Consider the following 20,096-nt stretch of genomic DNA (forward strand, 5'->3'; position numbering starts at 1 on the left):
TGCTGCCTGGGAATGATTTTGCTTGTTCTTAGCAGTAATAGGTAGGCAACAGGTGACCACGCGAAACCCTCCCGGCCTCTTGAGCCCAGGTGATTATCAGTTCAGGAAAAGGAAAACTGTTCAAATTTCCGGAATTCTGAGCAGCTTCATGACTCTTGTTTCATACTTGGTGTGCATGGGAAAATACTTTTATGATTATTCTAACTACAGTTTAAAGGAGGCACTCCTTACAGGGCACTCGTTGTGCACTGAAGTGAATATACACCTGTGCAGAGGGTCATCTGGAGGTCCAAACACCACTTAAGTCTTCATAGGAGCACTTGAGCATGACAGAAGAGCCCCGTGGATCCCTTGCTGGCCCTCTGCAGAGACTGAATATCTCCCTGACCATGCATGCAGATGACCTTGCATTTTTTAATTAAAGTAGCTACAGCATTTTCTGGGGCTGATTGTTACACTAGCTCTTAGACATCTGGGTCCTGCTGTTGAAGAAATGATGACACAAAAATGAAAACTAGATTGTGTCAGCCCTCTGTATAGAAGCTTCTGCTGGGTTCAGAGACGTTGCAGAATCGAGCCTCAGTAGCACTGTGTAAAGTCATTCACAGGTCACTAGTAGGGAGGTTCAGAACTTCTCAAGGGCTTTGCAGTTTCCATCAGAACAAACTTGAAGGTCTGTGTGTCATAAACTTGCCTCATTGTGTACAATGCTGGGACCAGTACCATCATTTCGCTCCAGAAAATTTAAATATAGAGAGGAAATCCTATCAGCTTGTGGAAATAATTTCTTCTACTTTAGCCTGATGTGCATAGAATGGCTTACTAGGATGTGAGAGAGTTACATGTGGTTAATATGAAAGGGAGGGGAAAGGAGGGTTGGTTTCTCAGTTTCGGGATGGATTTAATTTTTGTAGGTATGTTCCTCTCCCAGTGCTGCATGGTTATATTCCTATGTAGCTATGACTTCCTCAACCAAGAATTATTTCAACTACACATCAGGGCAGCTGTAATGATGCTGGGGCAAAAAGGTACTGGGATTACTGTGAAGTTCGAATGCCTTTAAGATTGAGAGAAAGAAATGGTCCTGTTTTTTTGTAGTGCATCAGCACTGAAAAAGGGAACTTCCTGGGAGTGCTTAACAGTCTCGAGACCTCAGAAATGAACCTGGGTCCAAAAGGTGACCAGTGAAATCATGGGGGTGAGATTGCAAAAAAACAATGGAAAATGAGGAGGAAAAAAATTCCTACTTTTCACACACTGTTTTGCTGCATATGAAAACTGTTCATTTAATAGGTCTTGCTCCCTCAAATTCATTTAAGAGGTCTCTGTTGTTTTCTGAAATATATTCTGGGTTTGTAGACAGATAATGTAATTTTTAAACAGATCTAATCCCACTTCAAATCTGTTTGTTATTGCATTTTGTCTTCTGATACACTGGAATGTTATTCCTTTGACAGGTTTATTCTGTTTTGTGCTATTTATTTCAGAGGATTTTATCACACTTTTTAAGTTGGATGCATGAAAACATTGGTTTTTTTCTTCTTTTCCCCTGAACAAATCTCTGCCTTCTAAAGGTTATTTTTTAGCACAAGTTTGTGTATCACCATAATTAATTGTTAACAACAGACACACATTGCTCTTACTGAAAAATATTCCCCACTGAGAAGATGACTCAAACTTCCCGGCATGTGGATGCCCACTTAACCCAGTGAGCATCTTTATTTTCACCAAATTTGGTATCAAGACTTAATAAGAGGGATTTAAAATGTTGACTTTAGGGGCTTCTTTAACCCAGGGAGCTATGGAACCAACTTTGAATTCGTGAAGAACCTGGTCCAAAAGTGGATGAGGCCACAGTGAACTCAGTTTGATAGCCTCAGCCCTGTTTATAGAGAACATTTTCTACTCTAAAGCTCTGCTGTGCTGACAGACCCTAATCTTGGGCTCCCCAATTAAATAAACAGTGGGAGGGGAGAGACTGGGAGAGGCACAGGGTTTAAGGTAAAATTTGGGATACATTAGCAACAGCAGACTGAAAATACCACCTCTGTAATTCAAAGCATCCACAGCTGGGATACACTGGTCACTTCAGAAAAGAAGGGTCTTTAGAAAAAGCAGAATAAAATCGATTATCGCTGTGTGAGCCAAGTCCTCCTGGAATCAAAGCACTCATGGATTTACCTGGAGTGCTATGGAGGCTGCTGTCCCCTTACAACACCTGCCTGGTGTGAAAGGATGCTGTTGGCCATGTGTCATGGCTGTGGCTGGTAGGTTGTGCAGTCACCTTTGCTTGCAGATGAACCAGTAGTCAGGCAAAGGAGGGGAATTAAAAAACAGAGGCAGTAGTTGGACATTAAAGCCAGAAGTGAAGGTCAAATCAGAAAGGATTTGTTTTGGTTTATTTAGTTTTTACACAAGGAGCAATGCATGATGACTTACTTGTGAAATTCAGAGTTGGTTTTTTTCCCCCTCTCTTCTGCTTGAAGGTTTGCAGGTAGAACTGTCTGAATGCCCCTGAAGCCTTCTGCACAGGGGCTGAGAGATGGGGCAGTCACAGGTGGAGAAGCAGGAGGAGGGCTCTTACATTTTAGAGGACAGCTGTGTGGCATGTTCCTAACGTTCATACGCTTACAGCAACTTATTTGGGTAGTCAGTATTTCTTCTCCATTTCCTGATATCTGGAGATGCTTTCTAAAGTGTGTCAGCCACTGGTCAGGTACTGTGGATCACTTTAAAAGTTTTTCATAAACAGATTATCATTGTCAGTGTCCTTAAATAGCACTTCCAAAGGCATGACAAACCCAAGGCTATTACAAATACATTATGCCTCTGTTTCCTTAAATAGATTTTTTTCAATGAGCCTATATTCAGAAACAGGGTTATTATTAATGCATTAGCTTCTCAGTTTCTTCCAGGAACTGGACATTTAAAAAACTATATGGTAGCATTAGGATATGTGACAATGTCACAAGAGAGGTAAGTGTGAAAGAGACTGTTTCGTAATAACCACTGTAGAGGAAAAGAAAAATCTTCATTCAAGACATGCCTGAAAGTGCTGCTTCAACTTGGCAAAGTACAGAAAGTTTCCCAGTATTTTATGCAGCACACATAGAGCGTGTATACACAGACTTCCTAATGCATTGGCCATATGACTTCCTTTTTACTGTAAAATGGTGAGTATCCTCCTTTGCATGCTGCTGAGTCAGCTCGAGGGTGAAGTTTTATCAGGCACGGTTTTTGTAGGCCACCGTGGTACTTAAAGCGCCTTTGGCCAGCCAGGCTTGAAAGGTGGCCTGATTTCAATTTTATACTGACCCCTGGACTTTGCTCACTGTTTTTTTAATTTCTGCAGCTGGTGTGGCTGTGATTTTGAATGATAACCATGATAAGAGCAGAGTAACTGCTTAGAGGGGACTGGCTGGTGCAAAGATTAATTAGTTTTTGTTTGTAGGTTGTGATGTGTCTATTATACATCCATAGCATTGTTGTGCACTCTAAAGTTTTTGCCTGTATTAGTCAAAATATTGATCTCCCTGTGTCTGTTTAAGACCATACAAAAATTATCACATGTGTAAATTTGTACTTGTGATAATGGGAATTTTACTTGTTTTCCATTTTTATAATTTCAAGCTAGTTTCTAAGTAGCTCTGCAAAAGTGGAGACTTAAAATGGAAACGTGCTATCACCCTCTGAACCATTGCATCACTTGTAGGCATCATAACAGCTGCTCTTTATCTGAGCTCTTCCTTCAAGTAAATGTAATAACCTTTCTCATTCTTGGGGGTCATATATGTGCCTTTAGCACAAATTAAGTGCTTCTGTTCTGAAGAGAGAGGAAGAAAAACAGGAGGAGAAAAGAAAAGCCTTTGTGGTGGATTTGCCTGGAATCTCCAGAATCAATTATTCTCTTACTGCTATTTTTTAATTCTCATTCAGTTTAGTAATGCTAATCTTGATTCCTCACTGTGTGTTTACCCTCATCCTCCTACAGATTCAACCTGTATGCCTCATAATCCCTCATATAAATTCTGGTCGGTCTTTCTCTTCAGGACTGCTTTGTTTTGCTGCTCTCTCCGCTTAGAATATGGTTGGAAGCTTTTGGCGCTCATCATTCTTTCAATTCCTTTTGAGCTTTTTTAAAGAAATGAGAATGTCTCATTGTAGTCTTAAGCCTGTGCTGTTTGCAGTCTTCAATAACTGGAGGTGGAAAATTGGTATGGTGACGTTATATGTAGTGATACTGTTGATGGTATTCAATTTTTTTAAATGGATTACAACAAAGAAATAGCCAAAGTGGAATCTGTCTTTCAGATTTGATGAGCTGTTTCACTTTGTTGGCTTATGATACGCAGAAGCACCGGCATCATGCATAGCTTTTTTTAGTCCCAGTGCTCTGGTATACACTGCTGAAGGTTGCAAACTAGTCTGTCTTGCACAGCCCATGAACATGGCCAGCTCACGCAAAGGGCTGTTGCTGGGCAGTGCTGGCTAACAGGTATTCTGGATCAAGATGTAAAGCAGTGCCCTTCCACCTTTATCTTAACGTTATCATTCTTAGAGGTACCTGTCTGCCCCTGTGTTTGTGTATCGGAGACTATGTTTCAGAGGTATAGATATAATCAGGATCTGAAAACATAAGGGAAAACATTTCTACATGCAGAGATGTTTTAATCATTTGTAGGCCACTCGCGTAGAAAGCACCATAAAAAAAAAAAAAAAGAAAAGGAAATCATGTTTACAAGTGATTTGAGAATAACTGTCTTTTGAAAATAAGCCTCTAGGTCTATTAGGAAATTTTACATTCAGCATGCTGCCTGGCCATTATGTGCTACAAAGAAATTACTCTGATTGAGCAGCTCATTTTAACTCATAATGACTTTGAACCCATTATTCTTCTTTAATTTTTCTGAGTTAAATAATATTTTGAAGTAATTTTTCTGATTGGTTTTTGTTTCAAGAGTGACTTTCTCTCTGAAGAAGTTGTGTTCTCGGGTGTTACAAATTTGAAACCAAACCTAGTCTTTGCCAGCCTGACTTGGCCCCTTTCTGGGTCTTTCCCATCGTCTGGCCGTGGCTGAACCTCCCATTACTTGTGTTGCTTCTCTCATTTTGTCCCTCCCTCATTTACACTTGCACTGCCTTTTTCTTGCCCCCGGGTATTTGACCCAGCTCTCCTTAGGCCATTTTGTTTGCTTTCTCTTCTCCGCCTGTTGTGGTATCAGATGCTTCTCTGTCCTGTGCAGTGACACAGCTACTGATGATTGTGGTACCACTTCCATTGCAGGACTTTGCTCTTTATGCCTTGCCAGTTGGAAATCTCACATAAATACCTGTCTTTGCCTCCTGTCTACGGCACTTTTGAATTCTTTTTCCTGTTAGTTACATTTTTTTAATGCAATATTGTAATTGCTGCTTTAAATAAAGAATGTTTCAAATTACAGTTTGTGAAATAGGTTTTATAGAAAAAGCATGTATTATCAGTCCTGCTTAGCTACATGCACTCAATAATCATTCTTCCCTGGATGTTCTTCAGTGTGTTGCCTCCGCAGAGAAGGTCACTTCATATCTAGTGGCTTGTTGTTTTCAAATAATATATCTGTGCACAAATTGCTGGGTGAAAGATTGCCATGGTATCTTTCACTTAGCTGCCGTTGCTGTTTCTCCCTTCGTCCCTCCTGTCTCCAACTGTGAGAGGTTGCATGGTCTGATGGAATTGTCACAGGGTGTCAGTCCAGAAATGTCAGTCCTCAGCTGTGCTGTTGGGTACCTGTGATGCCAAAGGCATATCCTTAATCTTTCCAGATCTGTAAAGTAAATAACATAATTTATTACTTACCTTGCATGATCATTAAGAGGATTTAAAGTACATATGAATATTGCTCTAGGAGTGTATAGCACTACATATGAATGCTTGCTGGTAAGTGGATTATTTTTCACTTTCTTAGCACTTTGAGAATGTTCTCCTCTTCAGTTATGACTGGCAAAAACTTGAGTTTAGGCTGTTGGAATCACTTGCAAACCATCTTCCAGCTCAAAGTAGCTAAACAGAAACACTTTCAGCTGAAGAAGTGTTCTGGAAGATTTAACTCTGGAGTACAAATGGCAGCCCTCTATACCGAAATTAATTTTTAATTTCAAAATTCTTGTCCTTAAGTTATCAGCCCCTGCAGGGCCAGCTTTAACCATAATCAGAAGCAAGGGGGAATTTAAAAGGTTTAAAGCCACAAGGAGCTGGCACAATAAGAAACCACACTTCCAGTAGCTGCACCTTACTGAACCACTCTGGAATTTAGGTATCTATGAAGCCACAGCAGGATAGCTGGATTAGACCTTAATCAAAACCTTAATTAAACCCTCAGTGCTTGATGATCCATAAACCTGACTTGTGGGCTGATGAGGTGGACGACTCTAGGGAAAAAACCATTTGCCCCTGCTCTGCTCTCATTGCATCTCTGCAGTGTCACCAGAACAGTATCTCCCATGAAATGTGCTGCTTGTAATGTGTTCTGTCTTGTTGTAAGATGCTGCATCTGTAGGAATTTTGAAAGGGGTTGAAGGAACAAAGTAAATTAGGTTGATAGGAAAGGACTAAAGTCTTGAAATAGCTATGAATGTAAAACAGAGCGCTGGGTGAATGCTGATGCCTGTGCAAGTCAAATCCATACCACTGGTCAAGCTTCTGGGACAGTGCGTTTTGTACAGCACATAAATGTGTATCTCTGAAAGTAGCAGCCTGGTCTAGTAGATAATACACACATAGGGAGTCAAGGGACCTAGAGTCTTTTCTGGCACTGTCTTCTATCATTTGCCTTCCTTATTAAGAAAGTAAGCTTAGGACATAAAATTGTCCTACTTCATGTTAGTACAGTGTAGTGGGGTCCTGGCCTTAGCAGGGTCTCTGTGTGCCACTGAAATACGCACAGCAATAACAGCGGTGACCTGTTCTGTGTTCTATTATTCCAGTATCCAGCTTCAGTTATGAGGAACAATTTACTCCGGGAAATGGGGTGGAAGTAACCACTAGAAAATATGGTTATAGTTTATTTTCTTTCCCTTTTAATGTCAGCAGTATATAAACATTGTTTTTCAGAAAGAAAAAGGTGGCCCCTCAAGTACAGTAGTGCAGAACTTTCCAAGTGTAATTAAAGATGGTCTGGACTGCTTGGACTTGATGATCTTAAAGGTCTTTTCCAACCTAAATGATTCCATGATTCTATGATTCCAAGACATTTGTATGAAATGGCCATCTGAGCAGTTTTTATGGGCTTCTGTGCTTAAAGGATTTCAGATCTGCCTGCATGCCAGTAAAGGAGAGGAGCAAAACTGAATTCTAAAGTATTACTGTCAGGAGCAGCAGGAGTCATCTTCTGCAAGTACAGTAACAGCTCACAGACCTCCCTCTTCCAGAACAGAAATGTTCTCCTTACCTACAGCTGGTGGTGGTGCAGGTGGGAGTACAAGCAACCATAGTAGATTTAGGCATCTACAAGGAAAATATGCCAGAACAGCAGAAAAACAAAGGGCTTTTGTGGTAATGTTTCATTGCAAAACTTTAAGAATCCAAGACCCAGGAATTTACCAATACTGTCATATCAATTCCTAGGCATTACTAGCTGAGACAACTTACAAATGGTTGGACTAGTAGCCTAAAGGAATTGTTGGCCTTTGCCAAGATAGATAGAAAGAGTTACATAGAAGATTTGAGTGAATCGGTCATCACAGTGTGTAGGTGTCAGGATGGATAATAAGCCTTTATTCTCTTTCTAGAACTGCAGTAGTCTACAATAGGATGAGAAATATCAAATAAAAATACACTGACCGTACATTGCCTGTAGTAACAAGTAACAGCCTGGCAAAATCAAACCAATTTAGTGGATTAGAGGATGGAGTTGACAGCACATTCTTATTTTTTTTTAAACGTGGCTCACAATTTGTGAGGGTATTCAGATGGTACAAAAATGAGAGGGGTCTGACTGTGCTGGTTTTGGTAGAAAACCATTCTCCAACACCTATTATTTAGGGTCATAGGAGTAACTGCAACTCAAGTGAAGGATAATTTGTAGTACTTCTGAGTTTCACTTCAAACAAATAGAGTTTTAGCCATTTTCAGGGAAAAATTGTACCTTTATCATTTACATTGTTGTGTGACAGTGTTGGGATTGCCTGTATGATGGTATATAGCTCACATCTTGGACAGATTTGCTCTAAGATTGTAAGAGATGTTGTCAAATAAAGATGGTAATATGCAACTGATATGTTATTTTATTTTCACACTTGGAAGTCCCAGTAATGCATTTCAGACATGTGAGCACAAGTTACCAGTGAACTCTTAACTGAATGGGAAAATTGGTGGACGCAGCAGAGCAGTAGAATTGTCGTGGACAAAAAGCTGAAAATTACATGTGTGTTTCAAACAGCCAGCAGGTTTGCTTGGTAAATATTGTATTTTGCTGTGGCAAACTAGATTAACAGCTTAGCTGTAGGAAAAGTGAAATCATACTTTTATCACTGCATGTGGTGAGTTTTCTTGTTTTGTATTTATTGTGTCATTGTTCTATATGTACTCTTCAAGATATGATGAGAGAAGAATATAACACTTTACTGCAGATCAGATCCTCATCCCTGGAAGTCCATCAGCTAGGCCCCATTCAGAACATATCAGACAGCCCCACATCCAGTTACATGATTTGATCATGGTAACCATTGGGACTCATCCTTGCAGACAGAGATCTTTTAAAGCATATGCAGTTTACCATGTGGCAAATGGGCAAAAAAGAATAACCCAGTGAGGCTTACCAACATGTGGACTCATTTGAATATTATCTCCCCAAGCAACTGACTTCATGAACAGAAGCAATTCAGCTTTTCCTGAAGGTCAGCAACATAGAGTTGTTAAAAGAGCAAAGCATTATGCTCTTGTGATGACAGCACTCTTTCTTCACCTTTGATTCCCTTTTTCTACTGTGTTTAAGCTGTAGAGGAAGACTTGGCTGACTCCAACAGCAAAGGTGAAGCCCAAGATAAGATTGTGATCTCATGTAACATGAATTCATTTAACTTCATCAAATGCAATGGTGATATTTTTAGGAGTACTTAAGTATATCAGGACTATAATAAAGATAGGCTTATTTAGTCTTCAGAGTAGCCACGACTCAGATCTTGTGGGGCTTTCTAAATCAAGCTCAGTGGTTTAAGCTATATCTAGAAAAATTCTGTGCAGCAAGTAGTGAAGTCAGCAGAGCTAAGGCAGATAATAAGCACCATACAAGTAGTCCCAGCAAGAGGGGAGAGGGCAGTATTCTGCAAGGTCCTCAGTTATTGCAGGGGCAAAAGACCCTTAAAGTCAGATCATAACAAGGAAGTAAAAGAAGAAATGCTGTGCAAATAATGTTCCTAAATATGTTTTATTTTTAGATGTGTAGGCTTTACTCTTAAACCCCCAAAAATTTCAAACAGAAATTATGTTGTCTTGCCTGGGCTGCTGAAGAACTCATGCATGGAATACATTAGATGATGGGGGGGGGCGGGGGGGGGGGGCCCGTGTGTTGGATTAATGCCTGTTATGTGCATAGTTGTAACCATATGTTTACAAAAGCCAGTATAGTGAGAAATCCAAATCTGTTCTGATTTTAGAAGAAAAAAAGTTTCTGCAAGTAGTGTTATGGGATATGTTACTGCAAACTTTTACATTTGTTATTTCAATGAGTGAGGATTGCACCTCCACTTAAGCTATTTGAGATGAAAATTGTAACTGCTATTAATTCTCCTCCTTCTGGATATATGCTGAGTGCTTCAGAAGAGTAAGTTACAGTATAATATGGTAAAATATTAGAGTCAGTTGCACTGGGTTTTTACATCCTATTACTTTTCTGAGTTAGCTGTTATTAGCCCTTATTAAAGGTAGATTTGGTTAGATGGACAATTGTCTGTTGCAAGTTGATTGCAAGTATGTTGTTAGGCTTTCAAATGAATATTTAAAGTGGATCACTGCACAATTTTTCTACAAATTCTTTTCTTATCTCCTCCTTCCTCTCCCTCCATCTTTTAAGGAGCTTCCACCCAGAATTCCAATGCAGTGGAACCAGAAAAACAAGTTGACAGTACGGTGAAAATGGCCGGAGTTATAGCTGGTCTTCTGATGTTTGTTATTATCCTCTTGGGAGCAATGCTTACCATCAAGAGAAGGTAAGTTTCTGCTTTGCTTCCATCTTGGACGTTCTGGCTAGAGTGTTGTTACTTCAAAAAGAATTGGTAGAGGTAACACATTCTGTTTGTGTTACAGAGGGCAGCAGTTAGTACCTATTTATGTAGTGCTACCACTAAGAAGTTTTAGTCCCAGAAGAGATGCCTGCTGTGGCAGATACTATAAGAGCAACAAAAGAATGCTTGTGACTGCAAAGAGTTAATGATAATTAATTGATAATGAGAAGGGATAGCTCATGAAAAAGCATGGAGAAGTACAAAACGATAATGAGGCAATGGAAGTGGGCATGTAAGCCTGTGCAGGTAGCCTAATAGAAGACAAGAATTCTTTCTTAACAATCAAGAAAAATAATGTCTTAAAATAATGTGATCAAGGATCTTGTTTCCAAGTGAGTCTTGATGAGACATATTTTCACACAGCAATTTCTTTGCAACCAGTGTTCAGTTGGAATATTACAACTTTCTGAGGGTTAGAATCTTTCCAAGAGTTAGCTTTGGTTTACAGGGGAATGAAACTTGGAAAAATCATGTATGGTAATGAAATTTGTTCAAACAGTTAATTTTGTGTGATTTTCTTTGGACCATTTGCACTTACACTTTGAAGTAGACTATTGTAGTTGCTACTGTTTGAAGAGCTCCACGTTTACAGTCCAATATACTGATTCAGAAAACCACTTAGGCAAGAGATTGTCTTGAGAAAAGGATGTATTATGTATATATTTTTACCAGTCATGTTTCTGAAGTGAGCCCTACTTTTCAACAGTAATTTGATTCTAAATGAAACAGGAGCTAGGTAGCCTGGCAGCCCCTTGTCTATGGTACAGGTGGCATTACATGTGAGAGCCTTGATGATTTTACTTGGGCTGTTGCAGGGAGTGCAGCTTTTCAAAGCAAAGTTTTGCTCCTTTGAGATCTCTTATCTCTATGACAGTCAGGCGTTTTCTGAAAATAAGAGCAGCAGTTAAATCTAGATATGATCTCCCCTATCTTGATTCAGAGCACATATGCAAATGGAATAACTATGCTACAGATGCTGGAGTGCAGGGCTGCTATTCAGAAGGACTTTGAGAGGCTGGAGAAATGAGCTGATGGGATCCTCGTGAAGTTTAGCAAAAGCAAAGTCCTGCATCTGGGGTGGAGTAACCCCATGCAACAATACAGGCGGGTTTGCAGAAAAGGCCCTGGAGGTCTTGGTGGACAAATTGAACACAAGTCAGCAATCTGCCTTTGCAGCAAAGAAGGTCAGCTGCATCGTGGGCGGCGTTAGCAAGAGTGTAGCCAGAAGGTTGAGGCAAGTGATTATTCCCTTCTGTTTGCCATTGGTGAGATTGCTCTGGGCATAGTGTCCAGTTTGGGGATCCTCAGTACAAGAAAGGCACTGATATGTTAGAACAAGTCCAGAGGAGGGTCACCAAGATGGTTCGGAGGTGGAGAATCTCCATCCTTGGAGAAATTAAAAACTTGACTTGGACAAGGCCCTGAGGGACTTGCTGCAAGTGAAACGGGTTTAAGCAGGAGGTTGGACTAGCTGTCCTTTGAGTAGCCTTTGCAAACGATGTAATTCTACAAAACTGATCGCATGTGTACTGACTCCTGTGAAATCCTGTTGAACTAACTGAAGGTGTGGGCAATCTAGATTTTTAATCCAATTTTTGTGGTGTGTAAGCATTTCAGATTTTATGGGCAAATGTATATGTGTTTTGTGGTGACATCTACTGCACTTTTGTTCAATGTTAGGCCCAAACAGTATAGATGTCACTGATTCCAGTCCCCTGGGAGCTTTTCACTTCATAAGCCGGGAAAAAAAAAATCATATGCGTCCAATGAAAAACAGAAAAAGGGTTTCAGGAAAAATTGAGCTGGGTTTCTGGTTTGGTTAATGTCTAGCCCTCATCCATTCCTGTTACCTTTCTAAAAGCTCTTCAAGAAAAACTTTTATTGTCAGCTTGAAAGATAAAACTTATAAGGCAAAGCTATCAGAGCAATGCCACATCTGAACATACTGGTGTATTTCACAAGCTATTTAAAGTTCATAGCATTTCTGTCTTATAATGTATCATTATTATTATTATTATTATTATTAATCATGTATATTGCTAGGCAAAAAAGAAACAATGATTTTTCATGATGACCACAAATTCTTTATTTGAGGACAGTTTTTCTGTGGTGTAGCCTGCCAACAGTTAAGTCAGAGAGGTAAGGATATTCTTATGAGGCAATATACTTTCAATATTAAGGAGGTAGTATTTGTAATCTCTGTATTTTCTCAAATATGGAATTAAAAGTACAAGATGGGAGGGACTTGGATGATTAGGCAGTTTGTCAGTGGATGTACACTTACAAATGCTTCAGTGGCAATGAAGGAAGACAGTAAAACACATGATGGTTGTTCCTGTGTGAGAGATGTCTTCAATAGATTCTGATCAAAAAGGAAATCCAAAAGTCAAATCTTTGTTGCAGTAGAGTAGGTTCATTTTCAGGATTTTCACAAACAGTGCCGACCCCCTATCTGCATGCCGTAGGTCAGAATTTCCATAAATCTCCATAATTAGTGTTTTCATTTTATTTTCAGTCAGTTATATGTGTGGTAGAATATCTCACTACTTTGTTCACCAAAGGCCATTTTTTCCTATTTTCAGATTCCACATCAAACTCATTTTCCCAAACAGTCTACCACGTCTTTCGAAATGTAAATGTGGGACTTTTGCTATTAAACACTGTGATTGCTGCCAATCTATTTTTTGTATAAATTTGAGAACAGTTAGGAAATTTCTCAGGGGTAGAATTATGGGCAAGTACGGTTTTTTTCTCCATCACTGTGGAAGAATTCTTCATTGTTCTCATTCTGATGAATGCATTGATATGGAGATATCTTGATACATATCAATGATTCAATATCTTTGCTTAATCTTCTGTCTTCCACGGGAAACTGGAAAACCAGCAAAAGGCCAAGTTATCAATATGTAGGAATCTTTCAAAAAAAAAGTAGAAATTTACAGTTTATTTAGATTATCACATTTTTTGCTTTTGTTTGTTTTTAAATGGACTCTACATATTTTCTGCATAATATAACAAACTTTTATTAGAGATCAGGAGGAAACTTAGTGACTGTATTATTGTTTAGTTAACAGGTATATAAAATCAATGGATTTTAGCTTAATTTTTTTTTTCTGATGTATTTTTAACTCAGATAAGTAAATGATGGGGAGATCTATCATGACCCAGCTTTTTCCAATATTTGATTTTTCTGATGTTTCCACTGTCATGACTGCTGCAATATAAGTTGATATCTCATAGACAGAGAAACACAGACAAACCCAGAATCAAAAATACTCGTAATGCAGAGCAAGTAGAGACTGGAGACTGAGGACCTTTTTGCTTGATATAAAATTTCCCAAGCTAGTGCTGACCTGAGCTGGCCCCCTAACACAGTGCACATGTTCCTCTGTGGAACTAGCCTGGTTCCAAAAGCAGCAATGTTTAGTGAATTTGGGTGTGATGTCCCATGGACAGAACTTTGATGTACTTGGTTTTGCCATAGGCTCTGTTAACCTGGGCATCTTTTTTCCAAAATCAAAATTAGAAAGGATGTGAGTGGGAGTACTAGAAATACAAATTCTCCCCTCTTTCTTTCTAGAGCTGGAAAGCTACATTTTCCTCTGTGTCATTCCTCTCTTAGTGCAAACAGCCAAAATCACCACAGTTTGTATCTCTCTGCCTGTTTGATGTCTTTTGCAAGGTTACCCACTGGCATACACACTATTATAAGAAATAAACTGGGTCATCGACTTTAAATTCTTTTCCCATTTAGAAGCTATAACAGTGCAGAAAGAGGTTTTGGAGGCTTGCTCTCTCTAGGTCTGTGTAGCACACCTCCAACATCACTGAGAAACCTGCTGATTGCATCAGTTCAGGGTCTCCCTTGAATGGGCACCACCAGTCACGTCCAATTGAGGCTTGGAGCTGCATATGCACAAGTGTTCCCTGAAGATGAACTTAAGCCTGTCAGGCTCATTTCATTTGTAAACTAATGCGGAGTGGGACCAGCTTTTATAAAAGGAAAGGCTGCTTTGGACCATAGATTGATTTGAACTTCTGGAGGAGCACAGCTGAAAGCTCACACTTGTCTGAGAGAACAGTTTAACAGCAAAGTTCTTTTTCTATTTTACAAACAGAAATGTTAGGAGCCAAAGCTCTTGCATTCAGTTTTTGCATTAACCTTACTTTAGAAAGAGTTCCCCTTTTCAGTTCACTAAGGCTAATGCCTCAGTGTCCAAGACAGCATCATCTTGCAAGGCAACAATGCAGAAAAATAACTTAATTAGACAAACTTGAGGCATTTTCTTCAAATGGAGCTGGGAAATATCACAGTGACATTTGTTCATGGTCCGGGGCATCGTAGTTTATTGGTAATAGGCACAGTCATGGATTTCCTGAATGAAGCATTTTGTTAACCAATGCAAAGAACAAAGGAAGGAGAGAGATTAGATGAGACGGAAACACTAGGAGAAAGCAGACACTGGTTTGAGATTAGGATTAGGCAGATCATCAGAAGCTGCTTTTTGTTTCTGTGAGATGCACCAAATCAGCATACTTTTCCAAACCTTTCATATGCAAGGCATGAGCAAGTGTTGCCCAGTTGCTCGTAGTTTCAATAGACCATATTGCAAAAACTCTAGCGGCTTGTAAATTTCTGGGGGCTGCCAATATTTTACGGGGTTTAGTCAGATATGTGAAGCTAAATTAAGCCATGCAGAATGTTTATGCAGTGGAAAATTTGGGTTTGACTTTACATTTGTTATCTAAAAGTTTTAGTTGAACCCTAGGGTTGCCTGAAGTCTGCTAAAGTTTCTGTATGTCTATATCTATGTAAAAAATGTGTGTGTGTTTGTGTATATACATTTCTGTTTTAAATATGACTCTCTTACATGTGAAGATCCTAGAGCTGCAAACATGCAACTCATGTAGCTAGTGGGTTCCCAAAACGAAGGAAACAGATTTTGTTAATGGTTTTCATTTTAGATAATACCTCATTTTTATTGTGTCAAAACATTGATAATTCTCGAAGGAGCTTGTTTGTCCTTAATATTAGTTAAATACTTTTGTGTAATAGAGATTGCAGGACTAGTTAGTCAAAACAAGCTGAAACAAGAAAAACAAGATATTTGTAAACTTCTTTTCTGGAGAAAATACCCTGTGACTTTACCCCCCAAAAGGATTAGATTTTGGTCAGTTCTGATTTCATTTGGACAGTTTTAACTCCAGTGTAATCGTGACTTGCATTTCCCTGGAGTGAAGAATGTGACACACTTCAGGCTTGTGCATTTGAGCAGACAAAGCCTCTACTGACCCCTTTAAATATACGACTGAATAAATAGGATCAGACAGCCTGTCATGGGTGCACTGTAAATAAGTTCTTTAAACTGCTGTTGGTAGCAAAAAAGGAGATTTGGGGCTATGTAGGGTCTAGGATTAGTTCTTTCTATGAAAATTCAGCTCCTTATTCTGGATTAGAACTTAGGTTGTTACCTTAAACTAATTAAATAAAACCCCAAAGCCTCTTGAGCAGAGCATACCCAAGCTATAGGATAGAACTAAGAAAGGGATATTTGCTTCAGTGACCCGTGTCCCTTCTGTGTCCATATTTAAGGTGGATGACAGGCAGGGTTTTCAGGTTGTGTGATGCATTCTAGGATCAGGTCATGTTTTTAGTGATCTGCAACCCTGACAAATGTTGGCAGTTAGTTTTGAAATATTCCTTAGGAATTCCTTATTTTAGGTTGCATATTTTTGGAATATTTGAGCCAAAATGGCCTGTCCAATTCCAAAATGTAATCCTCCTTTTACTTGTCTTCCTTTATTTTCTATCCTTATGGAATAAATCTTTCTGAGCTTTCCTCTGCAGCCTTGAAGGATATGCAGCTTTTTAATGAGAACTAAGAGTCTTGTGTGATCACGTATGTCTGCTGGTCAAGACACGAGAAAAGCAGAAAGTACAGCAAGATGTTCAACGGAATAATTACAGTTGATAGTGCTGTGTGAAACCTGGCACTGGTCTATCAGAGGGGTTGGTTTAATGGAATAATTTGGGGGATGCAGGGGGTTCAGCTGTGTGGGCTCTCATTTTCCACATCCTGCTGATTTTTCCCTTTGTTTAGAGGTTCAGAGGAACTTTGATTTTCACAGTGAAGCTCAGTGGCAATCACTGCACCTTAACTGATGCATTGCTATTGCATGTAGAGTTCCTGGGTTTCAGGAGATAGTAGCATTATGTTAAAAATACATTCAGGTGTACCTTGGAATTGGTGTCATTCAAATAACTTGGCATATATCGGGAATCTGACCAGAATTTCAGGTTTATAGCAAGGGCCACCACCAGGCAAAACATGTCATTTCAGAGTAATCCACTTGAACATCTGCAAGTCGCTGTCCTTTACCCAGTGTGTGCATAGCAAAGAGGACAGTTGTGCACAGAGAGTAACTGCGCTGAATCTGGTTTCCATGTGTGCTTATGAAAGTTGTGTTCAGAGGAACCATAAAAGTGAACACTTGAACCCTGCATTTCTACTTCTAAATGCTTCCTAGTATTTGTAGTATCTTCAAGGATGGGATTTTAAAGTTGTGCAATAGGTTGGAGTTTGCGTTTCATTGTTTTTCCCTGTCTTGACTATAGCTGCTGTTTTCGAGGCTCCCTTGTGCCTTGCTGTAAATCTGTAATAACATGTGCTAGATCTGTTGTGAAACAGCCTTTTCAAAGAAGCCTTTTCCCAGTTGTAAAAGGGAAGACATCACCTCTTAAGTTATAACTGATTGCCAAGGCTCTTTTTGTGGCACTGCTCAAAAACATATCAAAATGTTCTGAAGTGTATTGTTGAAAAACTGTAATAGAAAATGCTTAATCACAGTGATGCAGAAAGCTAATGCATACCCCCAGTGATGATCTATAAATATGTAGTGATGCTTGAATTGTTAATGAACTATTTGCATTTTAGAGTTTGATGAAGCTTGATTTATCATTACACAATTTGCTCATTGTCTTAAGTATTCCAAAATTGTGGTGTTCTTGCATGGTCAATTTGCTATTTATTGTTATTTATATTAATAGCTCTTACATATTTCTTTCGATTCCAAAAATCTCAAAGCACTTCACAGGCAAAGGTAAGTCTCATTACCCATGTTACTGACATGGCAGAGGTGAGGAGATTTATTCATGGTGACAAATGTCAGTAGCAGAAGTGGAAACACAACCTGTGTTTCCTGTCTCCAGTTCAGTATCCATTGCTCACCGATGTATAGCTCCTGAAAAAATTGTAGGAGAATAGTAGCTCAGTACAAGAGGCAGCACAAATACGTCGTATATTGAAAAAAATCCTAGAGTGCATATAAATCTAATTATGTGGTTTTCTTTTTTTCTCCTTTTGGATATTTTGTTCATCTGCCTGGCCGTCAATATTTAGAAGAAATGCATATTCCTACTCCTATTACTTGTAAGTACTTGGCTGGGGATGACCTTTCTTGAGTGTGCTCACTCTGTGGTAATTTTGTGCTTTGTTGTATTCTTTTCTTTTACCAGTTGTTTTTTGGGGTTTGTTTTTTTTTTTTTTTTTTACTGTTCCATTTCTCCTTGTCTTTCCAGCAGCTTGTGTTTTATTTTCTCACTTTCACACTGCTATGTTTTCCCTGTTTTACCATTGCATCTATAACTGTGCCTGCAAACACATAAATGTCCACAGATATGTCAGTTACGGTTTGTAGTTCTTCAAATGCTAATGGACAAATACAGAGTGTCCCAACTGCACCTTTTCTAATTGTCCATCATATTTAGCCAGACTGCAGGAAAATGTACACCTGAAGGTTATTGTTAGGAATTTCTCAGCCATGGAAGTAAGCTTTTTATAAAATGTAAGGTTTCTGACAACTAGGACTTGACATTATCTCAGCAAACATCCCTGTTCCTGGAGTTGCCAGGTTCTGAGCGTCAGTTTAGACCATTGGATGATGAAGTGGTTCAGATATTCAGATCTAAATCACCTGTCCAGTCCTAATGACAATGCTGCATAATTAAGGCAGTTGTTAAGGTGCATGAAAATGCTTCACACATCAGTACTTCCAGAGCCATCTGTTGTCTAAAGATTGAGGGGCTGGAAAGTAATCAGGGCCAAGCTGTTTCTGCCATGATAATAGTTGTCTGAGGATTAGGAGGAGGGGGGGACTGGATCACTGATCTGAGGAAAGAGTCCTGGAGAATTGAGTTGGATGCCTTTGCTGCAACCAGAGGGTTGGGAGGGATGGAGAAGGCAACTGTTACTGCTGAGAGAAACAGGTCACCCCTCTCCAGCTCTCGGAAGCAGCAGCTGTATCGCTGACCTAAACCTTTCTCCCAAAAGCAGCAACCTGCCAGACTTTCCAGGGCTCTGACATTGACAAAGTTGTCCAAAGGGCCACGTCTGCTCTGCTAACCCCTCCTAGTCTGCCACCCCTGGCAACCTCCTCCTTTGCCTCTTCCTACAGTTCGTCTTTGTCTTCATCTTGTGACTTTGTCCTATGGACAAATCTGGAAGGTGTTCAGCAGGTCAGCAAAATGAATGTATTTATATTCTGCTCTTTTAGTGGAAGTCGACTGCTTTTTCGTGTGAATTGATTTACATCCAAAGAACAGGGCAAAGAGTTAAGTATGAGGATCCCTATGTATCACTTGTTGGAGTGATTTTGCTTCTCAATGACCCGTCAGAAAATAATTGAAAGAGGAACCTTCCCCACTTGCTAAGTGTGTGAGGAGCCTAAAGAGACCACAATGAACTTTAACTTTGCCCAATTATGTAATTGTAAATGCAGAGTAACTCCATTTCCTCTAGACTTCGCACTGGTTCACCAAGAATGGAATTTGACCTTAAGTTGTCAGATTTTAAGAGAAGTTTAACTAAATGTTAAAGTACGGGATGGTTTTAACGCATAGATGCTACTAGCTAGTTGCATTTCTTGCTACAACCTTTCCTTTTCTGCACATTTCTCATGAACTTCAGAAAAGTGCCCTCTGCACTGTTCTGTTGTTTTGCTTTCCTTACAACTAGTCACCACCATTGCCTGAAAAATTCAGTCCCCAGTTTTCCATTATAATTTTGTCTTCTTCCAGCAGGCAGGATGTGATCAGGAATATTCCCTGCTTTATTTTATTTTGAGATTTGTGTATTTAAAAAGATGAATCAACTTCTGAGCTCTATGTGACCCCTTTTTAAAACTGCACAACAACATTGCTTTAAGCAGTCAGCTGAGGATTACTCTGCTACAGACAGTAAAGGTATCATTAAGTAGTCTCTTTGCTGTCTTGTAGTGGCTTCTGTGGATCAATATACTACAACTTTTTTCTCAGGGAGCAGGAGAGTGACTCAGGAAAAGTGAAGAGACAAACCTCTGAAGGTCACCCAACCCAAGCCTGAGGTTGCAATGAGCTTCAGCAGTAGCAGAAGCAAGTGATTTGATAAGATTGAATATGGCAGATGTACACCATGTAGCATATCACAGTAGAGAAAAGCCAGAGCTATATTCAGGCAAGCTTATGTGTTCATAACAGCCAATTGAAGCACTCAGTGGAGATTTGAGCTCAGGATACAGAAATCATATACCTCCTTAGTACTACACCCAACATTTTTTGCATAGAGCTCATTCTTAGCTCTGTGCTTATGGTGTCACAGGTACCCCATCAAGCATGAGCTCTGCTAGCTGGAGCATCGCTATGGTAGAGGTAACACGTAAACAGTCATCAGAAAATAAATACTTCCATCGTCAGGCTGTGCGTGTCAGCATTTTGTTTCAGATTGACATTTGGCCTGTTCCCTAATCTGGCAAAACCAAGCTCTGTTTGTTTTGTTGTGTGTTCCCCCCCCCCCCCCCCC

General features: G+C 39.6%; 1 protein-coding gene across 1 annotated transcript in view; it reads left to right on the forward strand.

The window, feature by feature from the left end:
* PTPRT (protein tyrosine phosphatase, receptor type, T) overlaps positions 1-20,096 on the forward strand; it is a 350,042-nt gene that overhangs the window by 268,794 nt on the left and 61,152 nt on the right. The window contains exon 13 of the mRNA XM_010584069.1: positions 10,050-10,185. Within this exon, the coding sequence (XP_010582371.1) occupies positions 10,050-10,185 (136 nt within the window). The remainder of the gene's footprint in view (positions 1-10,049; positions 10,186-20,096) is intronic.

This window comes from Haliaeetus leucocephalus, unplaced genomic scaffold, assembly GCF_000737465.1.
Source record: "Haliaeetus leucocephalus isolate CR32 unplaced genomic scaffold, Haliaeetus_leucocephalus-4.0 Scaffold933, whole genome shotgun sequence".
In the NCBI taxonomy this organism is placed as follows: Eukaryota; Metazoa; Chordata; class Aves; order Accipitriformes; family Accipitridae; genus Haliaeetus; species Haliaeetus leucocephalus.